Source organism: Sminthopsis crassicaudata, chromosome 3, assembly GCF_048593235.1.
Source record: "Sminthopsis crassicaudata isolate SCR6 chromosome 3, ASM4859323v1, whole genome shotgun sequence".
NCBI classification, from domain to species: domain Eukaryota; kingdom Metazoa; phylum Chordata; class Mammalia; order Dasyuromorphia; family Dasyuridae; genus Sminthopsis; species Sminthopsis crassicaudata.
In genome coordinates, this window is record NC_133619.1 from 244,603,251 (window position 1) to 244,623,584 (window position 20,334).

At 33.4% G+C, this 20,334-nt stretch overlaps 1 protein-coding gene across 1 annotated transcript in view; it reads right to left on the reverse strand.

Annotated features, from left to right (window-relative positions):
- The window catches only part of GABRG3 (gamma-aminobutyric acid type A receptor subunit gamma3), a 942,413-nt gene that overhangs the window by 20,097 nt on the left and 901,982 nt on the right, over positions 1-20,334 (reverse strand). The window contains exons 8-9 of the mRNA XM_074300313.1: positions 15,571-15,767; positions 14,968-15,027 (exon numbers count right to left, since the gene is read on the reverse strand). Of these exons, the coding sequence (XP_074156414.1) occupies positions 14,968-15,027; positions 15,571-15,767 (257 nt within the window). The remainder of the gene's footprint in view (positions 1-14,967; positions 15,028-15,570; positions 15,768-20,334) is intronic.

Here is a 20,334-nt window from a genome sequence, read left to right on the forward strand (position 1 = left end):
CTGATTTATAGGAAACCAAACCATTCTCCAATTGATAAATGGTCAAAGGATATGAACAGACAATTCTCAGATGAAGAAATTGAAACTATTTCTACTCATATGAAAGAGTGTTCCAAATCACTACTGATCAGAGAAATGCAAATTAAGACAACTCTGAGATACCACTGCACACCTGTCAGATTGGCTAAGATGACAGGAACAAATAATGATGAAAGTTGGAGAGGATGTGGGAAAACTGGGACACTAATACATTGCTGGTGGAGCTGTGAAAGAATCCAGCCATTCTGGAGAGCAATTTGGAACTATGCTCCAAAAGTTATCAAACTGTGCATACCCTTTGACCCAGCATTGCTGTTATTGGGCTTATATCCCAAAGAAATACTAAAGAGTTGAAAGGGACATATATGTGCCAAAATGTTTGTGGCAGCTCTTTTTGTTGTAGCTAGAAACTGGAAGATGAATGGATGTCCATCAGTTGGAGAATGGTTGGGTAAATTATGGTATATGAAGGTTATGGAATATTATTGCTCTGTAAGAAATGACCAGCAGGAGGAATACAGAGAGGCTTGGAGAGACTTACATCAACTGATGCTGAGTGAAATGAGCAGAACCAGAAGATCACTGTACACTTCAACAACAATACTGTATGAGGATATATTCTGATGGTAGTGGAAATCTTCAACATAAAGAAGAGCCAACTCACTTCCAGTTGATCAATGATGGACAGAGATAGCTACACCCAGAGAAGAAACACTGGGAAATGAATGTAAATTGTTAGCATTAAAAAAAAAAATTGGATGTTATGCCATTTAATTCAAATATATTTAATATTGATCTTAAAAAAAATAAAATAAAATAAAATAAAATGGGTATAAATAGGCTTTTTTGAGGATCAGTTGTCATAATAAATAAGATGATCCTTGCAAACTCCAAAATTCTAAATAAATGTTAGCTTTTATCACAAAAAAAAAAAGAAAAATTGCCTTGGCAAATGAACAGAGGATGACTTGGAATGAGAGGAGACACTTGAGCCAAGGACTTTAGTAAGAAGGCAGTAGTACAGAGGAAAGATAACAAAGGACTGAATTAGGATTGTGGTTTTGTGAATAGGGAGAACAGTATATATTTTCACATATCTACATATATATGTAGATAACATTGTATATTATATGTGTATACATATGTGTATATAAAATTCCTTATCTATTTATTGATATACATGAGGGATTTTGTGAAGGTAGAATCAACAATACTTAGCAATGAATTGGATATTTGAATGATGGGGTGGTGAATGATATAAGGAGAAGAGCAAGATATTGAGGTTTCAGGTCTCTGAACTTGGCAAGATAGTAGTGCTCTTGATAATACAAAGAAATTAGGGAAGAAGAGCAGATTTTGAGGAAAAGATATTGAGTTCAATTTTGGATATCTCTGTCTGCAAGATATTCAGTTCCTGATGTTCAGTAGATAGAGTATGTTACTGGAGTTCATCAATCAAGAGTTAAACAATCATTGAGCCTTTATCATCTATCTGTTGCGCCCAGCATTAAATGATAAGGTACAAATGGATGATATGTCTTGTCTTAGAGAAGCTGGTTAGGGAGAAAATGCACAAATATTTGCATAAGCAAACATACATACTCATGTAGAGCAACTTGAATATTACATAATTACAATGTATAAAAAAAGCCAAAATAAAATCTTTATTACATGCCAATGGAATAGAGAACAAGGGAGAACATATGGAGGAAGAATGGTGTTAATGACAGTTTCCCAGAGAAGTTAAATGTTGAGTTGAGTCTTTCAAAGGATAAAGTGACATGGATTGGTGGAAAGTAAGCTGTCTTGACTGAGGAAAGGAACCCTTTATAGGGGTCAGTGTCTGATTCAGAAAATTCTGACTAACCTCTTAGTATAGAGCAACTCCACATTTAAAGTGGGATAACCTCATGGGATGTCTTTTTAGTTGGCTGGACTTTTCTAGGCTATGAAGGGAGGGAGAGAAGAGGCAAAGGAGGCTGCAAGGGAAGGAATCAGCAAAGCGAATCAACAATATTTCCCTAATCAGTTTTCTGAGGCACTTTAGGTAAAGAAGAGCAGGGGAAAATTAGATGTTTGATATTCTGGTTGAGTGAGTTCTTGATTCCAGGTCATGAATTATGATAATAGAACAAATCAAAAAGTTTCCTGCAAACAGAAACTCTCCATTTCTAGGTTCCTTCTCAAGTTTGTTAATCAAACTAGTGTGAAAAGACTTCTTTTTAACTTTAAACTTGTGCTTTAATTTATTTAAGGAAATTTCTGGTATGAAACACTTTTTACCTAAGCATATTGATAATTTCCCTATAACTTTTAGTCTTAAAATATCTGGGCACACTGAGAGTTTCATTGATTTTTCTAGGGTCACAAAACCACTATGTATTTAGAGGCAGGATTTTAATCTATAAATTCCTCTAATTCAAGGGTTCTTAACACTTTTTTTGTATTATAAAGATTTTTGTCAGACTGATAAAGCTCTTAGGCTCTTTTTCAGGATTGTGTTTTAAAATTCATAAAATAAAATATATGTAAATGTAAAAAAAAAAAAAGAAAAATATCAGGTTATATCCCAATCCTAAAGAAGGATAATGGAAAGAATATTTAAATTATCAAACCATTTTTATAATATCAGATTCCTGCAATATTATACTTAATATTCTGCAAACTAGACTTCAACAATATGTAAAATAAAAATTACTAGCAGAGCAAGCTGATTTTCAAGGAGGTAAAGAAACTAGGAACAAAATTGACAACATTCATTTGATCATGATGAAAGCAACAATTTATTTCTGCTTCATTGGCTACACTAAAACTTTTGACTGACTGCATGGATCACCAAAAAAATGTGGCAAGTTCTCAAAAAGACATGAGCATCAGATCATTTTTCTTGTCTCTAGGCGATACTTTATGTAGACCAAGAAGGAAATTAAAAACAAAGATGGAAGAACCAATTGATTGGTTTAAGATTAGAAAAGGAGTTCCATAGGGGTATATATTGTCATCTAATTCATAAGAATAATATGTAGTCTACTTCATACAAAATTCCAGGAAGTATGAATCAAAAACCAGAAGTATATTTTTGGGAAAAATATCAACAACCTCAGATTTGCAAACAATAACACCCTGATAGCCCAAGTTAAGTATGAAGTCTCTTGTTGACAAGAAAGAGGAGAAAGTAAAAACTGGCTTAAACTTAACATAAAAAAAATGATCTGAGATACTGGTAACAGGTTCCATCATTTCCTGGCAAATAGAGGAAGAAGAAATGGAAGCAGCATCAGACCAAATAAGTCAATACTTAAAAAAAAATATCTCAGACTTTTCAGTGGAAGGTCAAATCCTGTAGCTAAAATATTTTGGCTACATAATGAGACTCATTAGAAAAAATACCTTTGTTAGGAATACTTGTAGGCAAAAGAGAAATGAGAAAGCAGAGGACAAGATGGATAGATAGATAGAGAAATAGAAAGAAAGACAGAAAGACAGAAAGACAGAAAGAAAGAAAGAAAGAAAGAAAGAAAGAAAGAAAGAAAGAAAGAAAGAAAGAAAGAAAGAAAGAAAGAAAGAAAGAAAGAAAGAAAGAAAGAAAGAAATGTAAATAGTGAATATAATCTTGGAAAGACTTTAAGGAGCTATAGAAGGTAGAAGGGCCTGGAACAGTATCCTCCATGGGGTTGCAAAGAATCACATATGATTGACTGAATGAACAACAATAAAATTATTTCATTGGCATAGGAACTACCAATTAGGATCTTTTCTATCAATGCATATCATCAATATTAAGTCTCAAAGAATCTCTAGACACACTAAAGGGCTAAATAAGAAGCCCCAGAGTGATACAATCAGATATTATCTAAGGAATGGCTTTAACTTCATTCTTTCTTATTCCTAGGTGGATTATCTGGCCGTTAGTATAATATTCTGCCTCTCAATATTTTGGTTCCTAGATCTATTACTCTCTCTACCATGTGTGCAAACACACAAATATATTATGTTAGTTGTGAAAAGCCATGATATGGTGGTAGAGGTGATTAAAAAAAAGTTTGATACTTCTTATGACTTTGGCCTATGTGACTATTCTTTAATATGGCAAACAATTACAATTTTTTTTAAAAACCTCAAGAAAAATAAATAGAAAAAGAGTGACTGAGATAGTGAGAGAGCAAGAGTGAGAGAGAGCAAGAGAATGAGTGTGAGAGAAAGAGAAAGAGAGAGAAAGAGAGAGAGAGAAAGAGAGAAAGAGAGAAAGAGAGAGAGTGAGAGAGAAAGAGAGAGAGAGAAAGAGAGAGAGACAGAGAGAGAGAGAGGGGGGGGGGCTTTAATTTGTATTTGAACCCAATCAGTTTCTTCTCTAGAGAAGGATAAAATTTTTTATAAGTTCTTCAAAGTAGTCATGCATCATTGTATTGCTGAGAATAGAAAGCCATTTACAGTTGATCATCCTGGAACATTACTGTTATTTTGTGGTATATAGTAATTTTATGGAAGGTTTTCCAGGTTTTTTTTTCCCTAAGAGCATTCTGCTCATTTTTCCCATAGAAAAGGAATAATTTTCCCATAGAATAATATTTCCCATAGAAAAAATAATATTCCATGACAACCACATACCACAATTTATTCAGTCATTTCACATTTGATGGGAATCACCTCAATTTCCAACTTTTTGCCCTTAAAGCTGCTACAAATATTTTTGTATGTATAGATTATTTTCCTATAAAAATCTATTTTAGAATTCATTCCTAGTAGTGGCATGGTTAGATCAAAGGATATGCATAAATTTATAACTCTTTGGACATAAATCATCTTTTGATCATTTATCAATTTGAGATGTGGCTCTTTTTTATATAAATTTGACTCAGTTGCCGCTGTGTTAGAGAAATGAAGCCTTATCAGAGAAACTTGCTTCAAATTATTTTTTGCAATTACTTTTGCTGTTTGCACAATTTAGTCTATTCTTTCTTTCCTTTCATCTTTTCAGTCTTCAAAATTGTTTTGCTCCTGACCACTCCCTCCCCAAAGATGTCCTCTCTTTCATCATTCTCCTCTTCCTGTATCCCATTTCCCTCCTAATTTCCTGCAAGGTAACATAGATTTCTATGCCCACATTGCATGTGTATATTATTTCCTCTTTGAGCCAATTCTGATAAAAGTAAGATTCACTCACTTATGCGCTCCTCCTCTCCAATTTAAAAGCTTTTTCTAGCCTTTTTATGGTAGATGATTTATACCATTTCACTTCTCCCTCTCTCTTCCAGTACATTACTCTCACCTAGCTTAATTTCATCATTTTTAAAAGATGTTGTCTCTTGATATTAAACTCACACCTGTCTAGATGTATTCATATATATATATATATATATATATATATATATATATATATATATATATATATTTAACTCATATATTACAACTCCTCTAGAACTCATACTTCTTCACAACAACCTCTGTCTATATGTATTCCTTTTAACTTCCATGATTATGAAAAAATTCTAATGAGTTACAAGTATTATTCTCCCATGAAGGATTATAAATAGATAAGCCATATTAAGTCCCTTTCCTGATTATTTCCTTATGCTTCTCCTGAGTCCTGTATGTGAAAATCAAATTTTCTATTGCACTCTGATCTTTTCAACATGAATGCTTGAATGTCCTCTCTTTCATGAATGTCCACCTTTTCCCCTGAAGAATTATACTAAGTTTTTCTAGGAAGGTGATTATTGGTTGTCATCCTAGCTCTATTGCTCTCCAGAATATCACATACCAAGACCTCTGGTCCTTTATTATAAAAGGTGCTGAATGTTGTATTATACTGACTGTGACTCCACTATATTTGAATTGTTACTTTCTGGATGTCTGTGGTATTTTTCTCCTTTATTTGGGAGTTCTGGAATTTGGCTATAATATTTCATTTTAGGATAATTTTAGGAAGAGATTGGTGGATTTTTTCAATTTATATTTTACCCTCTGGATTTAGAATATATTGAAAGTTTTCTTGGATGATTTCTTGAAATTTGATGTCCAGCAAAATAATCAATAACTTTAATAATCTAGTGTTTGACATACTCAAGGACCCCAGCCTTTGGGATAAGAACTCAATGTTTGACAAAAATTGCTGGGAAAATTGGAAACTAATATGGCAGAAACTAGGCATTGACCCACACTTAACACTGTACATCAAGGTCAGGTCAAAATGGGTTCATGACCTAGGAATAAAGAATGAGATTATAAATACATTAGAGGAACATAGGATAGTTTACCTCTCAGACCTGTGGAAGAAGAATGAATTTATGTCCAAAGAAGAACTAGAGATCATTATTGATCACAGAGTAGAAAACTTTGATTATATCCAATTGAAAAGTTTTTGTACAAACAAAACTAATGCAGATAAGATTAGAAGGGAAACAATAAACTGGGAAAACATTTTTATAGTCAAAGGTTCAGATAAAGTCCTCATTTCCAAAATATATAGAGAATTGACTCTAATTAATAAGAAACCAAGCCAATCCCCAATTGATAAATGGTCAAAGGATATGAACAGACAATTCTCAGATGAAGAAATTGAAACTATTTCTAGTCATATGAAAAGATGCTCTAAGTCATTATTAATCAGAGAAATGCAAATTAAGACAACTCTGAGATACCACTACATACCTTTCAGATTGGCTAGAATGACAGGGAAAGGTAATGAAAAATGTTGGAATGGATATGGGAAAACAGGGACACTGATACATTCTTGGCAGAATTGTGAATACATCCAGTCATTCTGGAGAGCAATTTGGAGCTATGCTCAAAAAGTTATCAAACTGTGCATACCCTTTGACCCAGCAGTGTTACTACTGGGCTTATATCCCAAAGAAATAATAAAGAAGGGAAAGGGACTTGTATGTGCAAGAGTTTTTGTGGCAGCCTTCTTTGTAGTGGCCAGAAACTGGAAACTGAGTGGATGCTCATCCATTGGAGAATGGCTGAATAAATTGTGGTATATGAATATTATGGAATATTGTTGTTCTGTAAGAAATGACCAACAGGATGATTTCAGAAAGGCCTGGAGAGACTTACATGAACTGATGCTGAGTGAAATAAGTAAGACCAGGAGATCTTTGTATACTTCAATAACAATACTATATGATGATCAATTCTGATGGATGTGGCCATTTTCAACAATGAGATGAACCAAATAAGTTCCAATAGAGCAATAATGAACAGAATCAGCTACACCCAGCAAAAGAATTCTGGAAGATGACTATGAACCACTACACAGAATTCCCAATCTCTCTGATTTTGTCCGTCTGCATTTTGGATTTCTTTCACAGGCTAATTATACACTATTTCAAAATCCGATTCTTTTTGTACAGCAAAACAACTGTTTGAACATCTATACATATATTGTATTTAATTTATACTTTAACATATTGAACATGTATTGGTTATCCTGCCATGTGGGGGAGGGGGGGAGGAGGGGAAAAATTAGAACAAAAGGTTTGGCAATTGTCAATGTTGTAAAATTACCCATGAATATATCTGGTAAATAAAAACTATTAATAAAAAATTTTTAAAATAACATTTGCAAAACCTCTTGTATACAAAAAAAAATAAATTTAATGTCCATAATCTTTTTTGATCATTACTTTGATTGACCAATAATTTTTAAAATTATTTCTCCTGAGTCTATTTTCCTGGTCAGTTGTTTTTCTAAGGAGTTATTTCACAATTTTTTTCCTATTTTTTAGTGTTTTGTTTTATTATATTTTGATTTCTCATAAAGTTTTTAACTTCCATTTACTCAAATCTCATTTTCAAGCAAGTATTTTCCTCAGTGAGCTTTTGTACCTCCTTGTCCAATTGGCCAATTTTGCTGTTTAAGACATTATTCTCTTCATTAACTTTTTGTATTTTCCTTTGCACCATTATCAATGCTTTCCCTAATTCTTCTTCTTTTCTTCTTTTACTTCTCTTACTTGCTTTTCAAGTCCTCATTGAGTTCTTCCATAGGCTAAACCCAATTCTTATTTTTAGTGGAGGCTTTGGATGTAGGAGCTTTGACTTTATCATCATCTTCTGAGGGTGTGCTTTGATCTTCCTTTTCGCTATAGTAATTTCCTATGGTCAAAATCATTTTCTGCTGCTTACACATTTCCCTAGCTTATTGCTTGGCTTTTAAGTTTTTGTTAAAGTAAGGCTCTGTTTTCATGGCAGAGGGTGCATTGAGCCAAGCTATAAGGATTTTGTGCAGCTGTTTCCAGAGATCCTTCTAGGGACCTGGCCATAAGCACTCTTTTCTGCCCTGGAGCTGCTATGACTGTCCCATCCCATTGTAAATCTAGTGTTCTAAAGCAAAAGTTTTCTGCTCTAATGGGGCTGGGACTGGGGCTGGGGTCAGACTTGTACTGGGATTGTAAGCTGGATTCTCATCCTGTTGCTACAGACCTTTTCTGCTGACCTTCTAATTCATTTTTGGAATCTCTAACCTGAAATGTCCAGAAATTTCCAGTACTTACATTGATTTAAAGGTCCCTATACCCATTACTGCTTTGTTGGTGTTGGGCCCAGAGCAGGTTCTCAGCAATAGTTTTTTCTGGCATGGCCTACACTGGAGACTTCATGCTGGGCCTCCAAACTGATGTCATTGATCTTTTGTGCTGACCTTATTATTTGGCTAGAAAATATTATACTTTGACCTTTTGGATGCTCTGGTGTTCTAAAATTTATTTAGAGACATTATTTAAAGAAATCTGGAGCAGTTTGGGAGAGAGTTTGAGTGAGTTCCTGCCTTTATTTCACCACATACATATATTTTGTTTATTAATTTATATAATTTTATAACACATTTTTTTTTAGAAAAATCATATTTTACTAGGTTTGGAAAGTCATTCTTCCCACCAATATAGGGACATTCAAATGTTGGACATTCTAAAAAGTATGCAGTTTTCCTCCTTCTTTCCCAATTACACATAGATGGTCTCCCTTGCAACTTTTTTTTTTTTTGACAGACTGAAGGGATTGTTGAAATGAGTTCTTTTTAGCATGAAGGGAAATGTTCCACTAGTGCTCAGTGTGTTTTAACTATAGGAGCCTGTGGTAGGTTGCAAACAAAATCCATATGTTCAAGTTACTCTGGTGTAGAAAGTGGGGGGACTGCAAAACTTAACAGTGAGTTGCTATGCAATGCTGTGCTATGCACAGTTACAGTTGTTTTCTGTTGGGGACTTGAGGGACAAAACTACCTGTGACAGGAATACTTTGTTTAGATGGAGATGGAAGAATATCTTCATCTTTGCACTGTTTTGATACCTGATCAAGAGGAATGAATATTATGAATTCTTGGCAATTGGCATCTATCCAATCACTTATAGTAGTTTCTATGACATTTATTATGAGAAGAATCTATTCACTTAAGTTTTTAGAGATGCATTTGATAGGGAGAACTCACATGATGTCAGAAATTTTTAGGAACAAACTATTGATACTTGCTTCTCAATGTCTAAGAAGAAAGGAAAAAGGCTTCTTGGGCTTTTCACATTTGAATGAATACTTATTCTATGCCTACATATTTATAAATTATTGTTAAGTCTCCCTCTTATTAGTGGGTATCTGAACAAGCTTTAGCCATAGAAGATTATCTATTTAGCTCTCTCTGCCCTTGAGCTTTTATGAGCCTGGAGAGTTTGTGTTTCTGGACATTTCTGTTTATATGGACTAGGAGGAGTGAAGCCTTTAGCTAGGATTAACAGATACCCAAATTAAGGGAATATTGGGACTTTTGGAGACATAACCTTCCTGAAGAAGCCACTCATTCATGCTCCAAAAATAACTGCCTTTTAATTGGTATTGGTTGCTACTGAATGAATGTCACAAGATTAAATGATTGTCTTTCCTTTATCATTGCTTATGAAGATTTGGCCAGTGAAAGATGAATTTTCTAATGTGAGAGTTAGGGAAGAAGAGGCTTGCATTGTCAGATGGAAATAGCACATCCAATATCATGCTTAACAGCATCAATCAGGAACTAATGCCTTCCAGAAAAAGTTGTTATATTACTGGAAGCTGGGATTTCCAGTCATGACCTTGATGCTTTACTGACTCTGATACCCCAATGGATCTTTGCCTGTGAGAAACTAACTACTATTTTGCTTATTTCATTTCTATTTCTGTCTGTTATGAAAAAGATGCACATGACTGAAATTCAGTGGTTGTTAATGTAGTAATGGAGAATACCTTAAAAAGTTGGGTTTTTTGCAAATGTTTTCAGTAACCTAAGCTGTTAATTTAATGATTGGTCTTTAAGAGTCATTGAAGGAACGAAAAAAGTAAAATTTTTACTTTAACATGTTTAATTTTAACATGAAAACAATCTAATACAAATAGATAAATTTGAAATTATCAACAAAGAAAAAACAAGTTTACTGAAGAGTAAGCTTGTATTTTGGCTTATTTAATAGTGATTTTAAGTCTCTGGATGAAGAAGGGGACCTTTTATTCAACTCTTATTTAAAAAGATGATAGCCCCTGGGCAAGACCTCTAAAGTATCCAAAATTTGGTCAGGAAGAACTTTTTTCTGGTGGACCTAGATGTACTATATGACAATAATGCATGGTGAATTCTAGTACCCATCCATGATTTGAAATATTTTCCATGCCAGAGGCATAGAAATACTTTTTAAAAAATTCAGTTGGTCCAGATGTGGACCAGTGATAAGAACCAGGAATAATGTTAGACATATCATCCAATCAGGTCTACTGACATCAAGTTGGGGATATCCAATCTGTGAATGACATTGCTGGTGCTGCTCCTGGTTATCATGATTTCTAAAATGTTTATATACATTCATAAATATGTTCTATATATAAATATTCATGCATGTTTTAATTGAGTTTTATGGTTCACAAGTACCTAATACAATTACAACAACAAAACTTGAAGCAACTTGACTAAACCAAATTTTGTTTAGCCCATAAGATACATCATAGGCTATTAACACTTTTACCTTATGATTTATGATGTACAACTTTAAATTTTTTCAATTCCTTTATTGTGAATTTGTATCAAATTTAAAAAATTGAAATTTATGATTTCTGAATATGTTACATTTATTATACTAATTCTTATGATTTTCTTTCATTTGCTTTCAGGAAATCTAAAACCAAATATTTTTTTTTACAAAACAATAAAAGCACATATACACAAAAGTTGCAAGGAATGGGGGAAAAAAAGTAAAAATGGAAAGGAGTTTTATACACACACACACACACACACACACACACACACAAACACATACACAAATGTACCTCAGAAAAGTTTACCTAGTATGTCATATAGGGAGTTATTTTGTGATTAGCCAAGAATTTTGCATTATAATAGCCTTAAAGTTTCAATGGACACATTTCCAAGAAATTGAAGCTTCATATGTGTATGGGCTGTTTACATATATCACATTGCCTAATTTTCCAAACTTGCCTAGTGATCACAAATTCCTTATCCTAACTGTGTTGTGAAATCTCAAAATATTTTCTAAGGAGATATTATCTGGTTCCCAAAAAATATTTTCTATTTCCTGAATAATCACAAAATCCAGTAGTCACATTCCAAGTTATTCATTCCTTCAACACCTCTGGATATAAAAGTACCTCTATATTTACCTTAAAATATATTACAACATTTTCCTTATACTTTTGAAACTGTTTCAACTGACTGCTTCATTTTATGATTCTGGCAATGGCTGAAAATGGCGCAAACTTTTGACTCTCTATTAGGCATTTTATTCTTTTTTTTTTTTTTTTTTTTCCCTAGAGCATTAAATGTGTTCTGCTTTCTAGTTGTGAGATTTTTCTATTCTCTTTGATCGAGGAAATCTTTACTTGTTTTTAGCTATATTAATTCTATACTAAGAAAAAAAAGATAATTTGCCTCTTTTCTGTTTTTACTTTATTTTTCCCCTTTACTTGCAGCTAAATCAATCAGCAAGCATTTATATCTATGTATTAGTAACCATCTTAGGTGCTTGTGAAGACCAACTTAGGAACCTGGATACCTTAGAATCAGCTGGAGTCAGGATAAGCAAAAATCCTTGGTCTTTATTCGTGGTGTTTAGGGGTAGAAGTGAAGGACATAGGATCTCCATGGACCTTCCTTTTCCTCTTCTACAGCCAAAGTGACTCTGGCTTGTCTTATTGCACCCCCTAATTCTTCCCACAATTCTCTGTATAAACCAAAAGATTGAACCAGTACAAAATAGTGGGAAGGACCATTTTCCAAGCATATGCTAATGAATATTGTCTAATCTATAATTAGCCTTAAGTACTCAGTTGTCTGACCTCTGTGCATCAACTCAGAGTTTCAGCCCTTTACAAGTGCTGAACTTGATTTTCAGCTTTTTGTCTAACTTAGTTAATATTTTTCTGTCTCCTTAAGTTCCAAGTGATTTATTCTTGTTTGTCAAGTGACTTTTCAGGAGAACAGATGCTATCAAAATCTATACTTTCTTACTGCTATTTTCCAATGAGGATGACACAGGTTATTCCTAAAGCCTGATGCCAACCCCAGTGAAAAGAAACACATTAAAACATATGGCACCTAACACGTAGAGAACCCCAAATATTCAAATAAAAAGCTATTAGAAATAATCCACATCTTTAGCAAAATTGCAGGATACAAAATAAACCCACATAAATCATCAGCATTATTATATGTCACTAACAAAATCCAATAGAGAGAAATTCTATTTAAAGTAACTACTGATAGTATAAAATATTTAGGAATCTATCTGCCAAGGGAAAATCAGAAACTATTTAAGCAAAACTACAAAACACTTTCCATACAAATTAAGTCTGATCTAACCAAATAGAAAAATATTAAATGCTCTTGGATAGGGCAAGCAAATATAATAGAGATAACAATACTACCTAAACTAATCTATTTATTTAGCACTATATCAATCAGACTCCCCCCAAAATATTTTAATGATCTAGAAAAAATAACAACAAAGTTCATATGGAAAAACAAAAGGTCAAAAATTTCAAGGGAATTAATGAAATAAAAATCAAATAAAGGTGGCTTAGCTGTACCAGTTCTAAAATTATATTATAAAGCAGTGGTTACCAAAACCATTTGGTATTGGCTAACAAATAGACTAGTTAATCAGTGGAATAGGTTAGGTCCAAAGGACAAAATAATCAATAACTCTAATAACCTAGTGTTCGACAATCCCAAAGACCCCAGCTTTTGGGATAAGAGCTCAATGTTTGACAAAAATTGCTGGGAAAATTGGAAATATGGCAGAAACTAGGCATTGACCCACACTTAACACTGTACATCAAGGTCAGGTCAAAATGGGTTCATGACCTAAGAATAAAGAATGAGATTATAAATAAATTAGAGGAACATAGGATAGTTTACCTCTCAGACCTGTGAAAGATGAATGAATTTATGTTCAAAAAAGAACTAGAGATCATTATTGATCACAGAGTAGAAAACTTTGATTATATCCAATTGAAAAGTTTTTATACAAACAAAACCAATGCAGATAAGATTAGAAGGAAAACAATAAACTGGGAAAACATTTTTACAGTCAAAGGTTCAGATAAAGGCCTCATTTCCAAAATATATAGAGAATTGACTCTAATATATAAGAAATCAAGCCAATCTCGAATTGATAAATGATCAAAGGATATGAACAGACAATTCTCAGATGAAGAAATTGAAACTATTTCTAGTCATATGAGAAGATGCTCCAAATCATTATTAATCAGAGAAATGCAAATTAAGACAACTCTGAGATACCCACTACACACCTGTCAGATTGGCTAGAATGACAGGGAAAGGTAATGCAAAATGTTGGAGGGAATGTGGGAAAATAGGGACACTGATACAGTGTTGGTGGAATTCTTGAATACATCCAGCCATTCTGGAGAGCAATTTGGAAAAAAGTTATCAAACTGTGCATACCCTTTGATCCAGTTGCTACTGGGCTTGTATCCCAAAGAGACCTTAAAGAAGGGAAAGGGACCTGTATGTGCAAGAATGTTTGTGGCAGCCCTCTTTGTGGTGGCCAGAAACTAGAAACTGCATGGATGCACATCAATTGGACATTGGCTGAACAAATTGTGGTATATGAGTATTATGGAATATTATTATTCTGTAAGAAATGATCAATAGGATGATTTCAGAGAAGCTTGGAGAGACTTACATGAGCTGATGCTGAGTGAAATGAGCAGGAACAGGAGATCATTATATACTTCAACAACAATACTATATGATGACCAATTCTGATGTATATGGCCCTTTTCAACCAAATCAGTTCCAATAGAGAATAAGTAACTGAACCAGCTACACACAGCAAAAGAACTCAATGAGATGATTATGAACCACTACATAGAATTCCTAATCCCTCTAAATTTGTCCACTTGCATTTTGGATTTCCTTCACAGGCTAATTGTACACTATTTCAAAGTCCAATTCTTTTTGTATAGCAAAACAACTGTTTGGACATGTATAGATATATTGTACTTAATTTAACATATTTAACATGTATTGGTCAACCTGCCATCTGGAAGGGGGGAAGGAGGGGAAAAATTAGAACAAAAGGTTTGGCAGTTGTCAATGTTGTAAAATTACCCATGCATATATCTGGTAAATAAAAACTATTAAAATTAAAAAAAAAAAAAAAAAAAAAAACTATGGCACCTAACTGAGCATCTTTTGAGAAGATTTAAAAAACTATTAAGTGGAAAACAACAGCAATTTTGGCAAATGTGTAGAACACAAGTTGGCAAGACACTTTTATTTTACTTCTTTAGTAATAAAAATAGGAAGTGTATCATTTAGGCACATATCACATGTACACAGCTTATTTTCAAATGAAATCCTATTTAAATTAAGATGCTCAGGAGTTATTGACACCTGGCTGAGGATGCATGGGTGGGAATACATACGCTGTGGGTGTGTGTACGTATTCTTTCATGGACCCATTCGGTTGTCTCTGAGTGCATTAACTAGAATAAAAGGGAAAAGAAAATTAGCATGCTATTCTCTTTTAATAACCCCCAACTTTTCCATGACTAAACTAACCCATGTCTAATTAGGGAAAAGCCAGAAAAAATGGGGAGTTTTTAGTTGTTTAAAACAAACAAACTGAAGGTTATAAGTGTTTGCTTTAGTGTAGGAAAAAAATATATATATATATGTGAAATAGTAGACGGAAAGCCTTGGGGTGATTAAGATTTGTGTTCAAGTCATAATAGCTGTTTGACTAGGGGCAAGTCACTTAACCCCTAACTATGTTGGATAACTCTCTAAGACTTAGTTAAAAACGAGTTGCTGATCTGTACTTCCAGAAATTATTTCTTCACTGGGAACTGTACACACCAATGAAATTGCAGTTCTCTAGCTTCATCTGTCCACCCCCAAAACATAGTTATGCAGAAAACTACTAATCACATGTAGCATACTAATTCAAGGTGATTATTTTTCTTTTGAAAAATTGTATTTGACTCACTGGTTTAGTTAATACAGTTAATACAGTTAATACAACATACCGACTTTTTCTTCTTGGCACAGTTTGGTTTTCTGCAGCTTGAATAGTAGTTAAGAGTAGCATATTCCATCAGAGCCGCGAAGACAAATAAAAAACACACAGTCACAAACAGGTCCATGGCAGTGACGTAGGACACTCGAGGTAAGGACTTCCGTGCTATGGTACTCAGAGTTGTCATAGTCAATACGGTAGTGATCCCTGCATGGAGATATTTTATTTATATTTTAGGTATTATTTTTAATCAATTAAGAAATTTAAGTATGAGAAAATAGCAACTAAATGCATGAGAACAGAATTATGAATAGAGGAGGCACATCAGAATCAAAGAAAAGAATGTCCAACTAAAGAGGAAAAAAAAAGTAGTCTGGCCTCTTTTTGTAGAACAGTCTTCAGAATTAGGATGATATGTGCTTAAGCCCTGCTTATGAAACATATTGGCTTTTCAATCTTAGACAAGTTATGCCAATGTTCCAAATTAGTACCTATTGCTAAATTTTAAATTGAAGAGCAGCTATTGATTTACAATGATAAAGTTTTCCTTTCTGGGAATTCCACATTCCACAATAGGTGAACAGTATAGTATTAATTCTAATTAAATAGGGCCCTGGAGGTTTCTTGGTCCAACTGTATTACTTTATAGATTAGAAGACTACATAAAAAGCAAGTTCCTTGAAATACAACAGGTTTTTAGACTTTTTCAGTCGGTCCTTATGACTTCTTTTGAGGTTTTTTTGCCAAAGATACTAGAGCAATTTGGCACTTCCTTATTTAACTCATTTTACAGATGAAAAATTGAGGCATACTATAGAGTAAGGTACAGGATTCCTTTTCACTTCCACCAATCTTCTTTTAGGTCTCATGGCTCCAAGAATAAGGTCTGAATATTCATATGTTTTGTTTATCCTATCCTATCCTATCCAGATTGTGGAGATCCTGAACCTGGGAGTAAATCTTGGAGCTGGGATTCCAGAAACATGCTCAGGCCCACATAGCTAGAGTATCCGAAAATAGATTTGAACTTAGGTCCTCCTATTGCTAGTCCAATGCCAGCTAGCTACCCTGCTAACACAGGGAGTAAAAGGGCAAAGTCTGGATTCTAGATTCAAATCCAGAACCTCATACTTCTGATTTAACTTAAAAAAAATAACATTATTGCACAGTATATAAGGGAAGGAAAACAAACCTGTACAAGCACAAATTGAAAAATAAAATGTATGGATCAATAAATATAAGTACAAAATGTAAATATAATGGGATTTTGCCTTGTGCATGCTCAAATCACCTAATAATAAGGTATTTATGTAGAACAAGCCAAGAGACCTGCTTCTGAGAGAAGACATTTTTTATTCCTCTATCATGTGGGTAACAATAGCTTCCTTAGACTTCATAGGCTGAGCAGAATATGCCTTAAAAACTACCAAATTGGGACAGTCTAGCTTTCCCTTTCTAGTCTAGCACAGAAAATAAAAGTCCTGGTTCATTCCAATAATGGGCATCACGAAGTATGTAAAGTTAGGTAAAGGACTATTTTTCACTTCCTCCAACCCCTTTTAGAACTCATGACTCCAAGAATAAGGTTTGGATATTGATTATTTTGTTTGTCCTGTTCAGGTATAGAAACAGGTTGTGGAGACCCTGAATCTGGGAGCTAATCTTGGAGATTGGGATATTTTAACCATCTGGGGAACTTTGAGAAGCCAAGTTGCTCAGAGAACTTTGGTCTTGGAGCTTAGTGAGTCTAGGTTATAAAAGAACTGGACTAAACTGTGACCCCAATAATCCTTCTCTTCTCTCCAGAAACTATGATGCTGTGAGGAATCTTGTTGGGGATGATGCTTGTTATTACTGACTCTTTGAAATAAATATTCTTTCATAAAACTAATCTGACTGTTAAGTGACTAAGAAGAAATGAAGTATATGAGATCCCTAAATTGTAGGAACACAATTGGTTGGGGTCTGAGTGAATGACTGAAAGACTTGACATCCTCTAGTTGCCTTAAGGGTACTGGGGAACTCTGGGGGAGGGAAAAAATGTATCATACCTATCCTTTAGACAGTGGGGGACTAGGCTGCTTATATAAACAGCATAGTATAATGAACCAAATTCCAGAATATTAAAGGCAAAAGAACTGGAAAGTTATAGTTTCAACTCCATAACTTGCTATGTGTGACCAAGGGGTCAGGTGAATTCTATGTGCTTCTGTTTTATAATTTATAACATACTAATCACATGATTTTGAATGATAAAGAAGCTTGGAGGTTATCTAAGCACACTCCCCTCATTTTAAGTCAAGGAACTTGAGACCCCCCCAAAAAATTAGTAGATATGTCTAAGGTCACAGAAATGGTAATGGAACCTAAAATATTGTAGTTCTGGACTGCTATTACAAGGTATCACAAAAGAATTTTTAGACTATCTCCAAATGAAGAGGCAAAGATTTTATTATTATGCCATTGATTGGTGGGCTTAGTTCCCAAAGGGAGATAGTGAAGAAGTGAGAGGACAGATAGTATTTATAAAGCACTGATCTCAGATAGAATTGGAATGATTAGATTAGGAATTTCAATACTGTTAATCATTAGTATCAGGATGCTAATTTTAAGGTTTGGAGGTTAGCTAAAGTTAGGAGTAAAACTTCTTCACCTTACTATTTTTCTGACCATTAAAATGTAAACTAAGATAAAATACTACCAGCCATAAACTAAGTCAATACAACTGGTTTTCTTTTGGGGTCAGCATCCTGGGATGTAAAGTTATAGCATTCCTAAGACAAGACAAGTTTGAGACAAAAATATAAACCAGGATAAATAAAGGTAAAGATACAGTATTCTTAAGAGAGGCAACTTGGAAACTATTCCTAAAATCATTATTTCTTGGTCCAAGGAGCCTAATGGTTACAATCACATCAGTAAGAATGTAACAGATGTGCTCTGTTAATTTTAATATTACTTTACCTAACACCTACACTGCCTACTTCCTAGGATTACTGAGATAAAGAAATGAAATGATGTATCTAAAAGCAATGTGAAAAACAATAAGATTTAATAAAAACTTTTGGTATGTCAAATAGTCTATACTTTCATCAGCAATAGATAATCTCTGCCCTAGTACAAATTGCAACATTTACAACTCTCAGTATAAGAAATTAAGATATTATCATAAATGAGAAATTTCAGTCATAAATTTGAATATGAATGATAAAGGAAAAAATTCAGGAAATTTTATAGTACAGGTAAAATGTTATTGCCTAAAGAGTTTAGTTTGTAGAGACAGTTTTCAAGGGCCTAAACTCCTATTTCAATTTAAATACAATGCTGTCAGGTGACTTAGGGTACCTCAAATATAATGATCAACAAATAATATTAAAAGCACTGCATTTTAGACTTAAAAGATGGGATTCAAAACCTCTACAATTTATTATTTATTACTAATAATATTATTTATGTGTAATTTATTGCTTGCATGATTTCCTCGCTGCAAGTTACTCTTATCTCCTGGCCTCAGTTTCTCCATCTATAAAAGAAAAAGGATGAATTAGCAGATATCTAAAGATTTTCAAACTAACTATGAAATTGTGAACCTATATTTTCCATTTGAGATGGCAACTATTTGCTCAGAACGTCACAGATTTAAACACATAAATGTTGAATTATGTAGCAGAAATGTGTTTATTTAAACTATAACAAATTTTAAATGAAAACCAAAACATCCAATGGCTCCAAAATCAGCTCATAAAGATGTCATCTAAAGATACAATTAGACATTTTCTCTTTTCTTTATTTTTTTTTAGACTCAACTTGAGATGCTAGGATACTTGTCTTAATCTAGTTCACTTTACATGGAAATCCCTTGCTAACAACTCATGATTTATGCTATGGATACAATGGTTTTAAAGAATAATCTTATCTCCTCTTAGATGCCCACTTATAGAGTATATTTCTGAAAGGATTTCACCAGGGTATTTATTTTCATTTAAATATTTCCACTTTGAGGCTTCTTACACAAGGAAAAGAAATTAAGAGAGATGCAGTTTTGTCTGATCATCCCTTGCAATGTTTTCTCTTATGCCATTTTTTAAATGAAAAATAATTCTAAAAAGAAGGCATTTCTGATCCCTTCTCTTTATTATTCAACCTAAGGAAGGAAAGAAGATTAACATTTATTCATTTGTATCTCTGGTTCCTTGATTTCTGCCAATCAAGGATCACCAGAACTTTTATTCTACCTTAAAGAAGAACTTTTCTATATATATTATTTCCCTCTGTTAGAATGTGAACTCTTTGAAAGTAATGGCTATCTTGTTTTCCTTCCTGTATTCCCAAGTTTTAACACTGCTTGTCACAGAGTAATTATTTAATAAATGTTCATTCATCCATTTATCCATTCCCTCCACAATTTCTCTTAGACTGACTCCTTTATAAACTACTTCAGAATGTTAAAAAAATAAAATCCCTTACCACAGAATATTCTGAACATATTTTGAACAGAGAATTAAACTTGCTCTATTGATGTATACTAAGAGATTTTGCTTCTTAATAGAAAAATTGGTTTGAAGTGTGCCAAGTGAATGCATGTAAAGAAATTTATTTAGATCAGTGCCATGCTGTTGAACTAATTTTTAAATGAGCATTTAAAATATTTATTGCAATCATAAAATTGAATATTTGCATACATGCAAGTGTAGAAACATACTTATATAATATGTATGAATGTATGGCTAAGTTTTTAAAAATTGTTTACTTTCCACACATTAGGCAGATATGA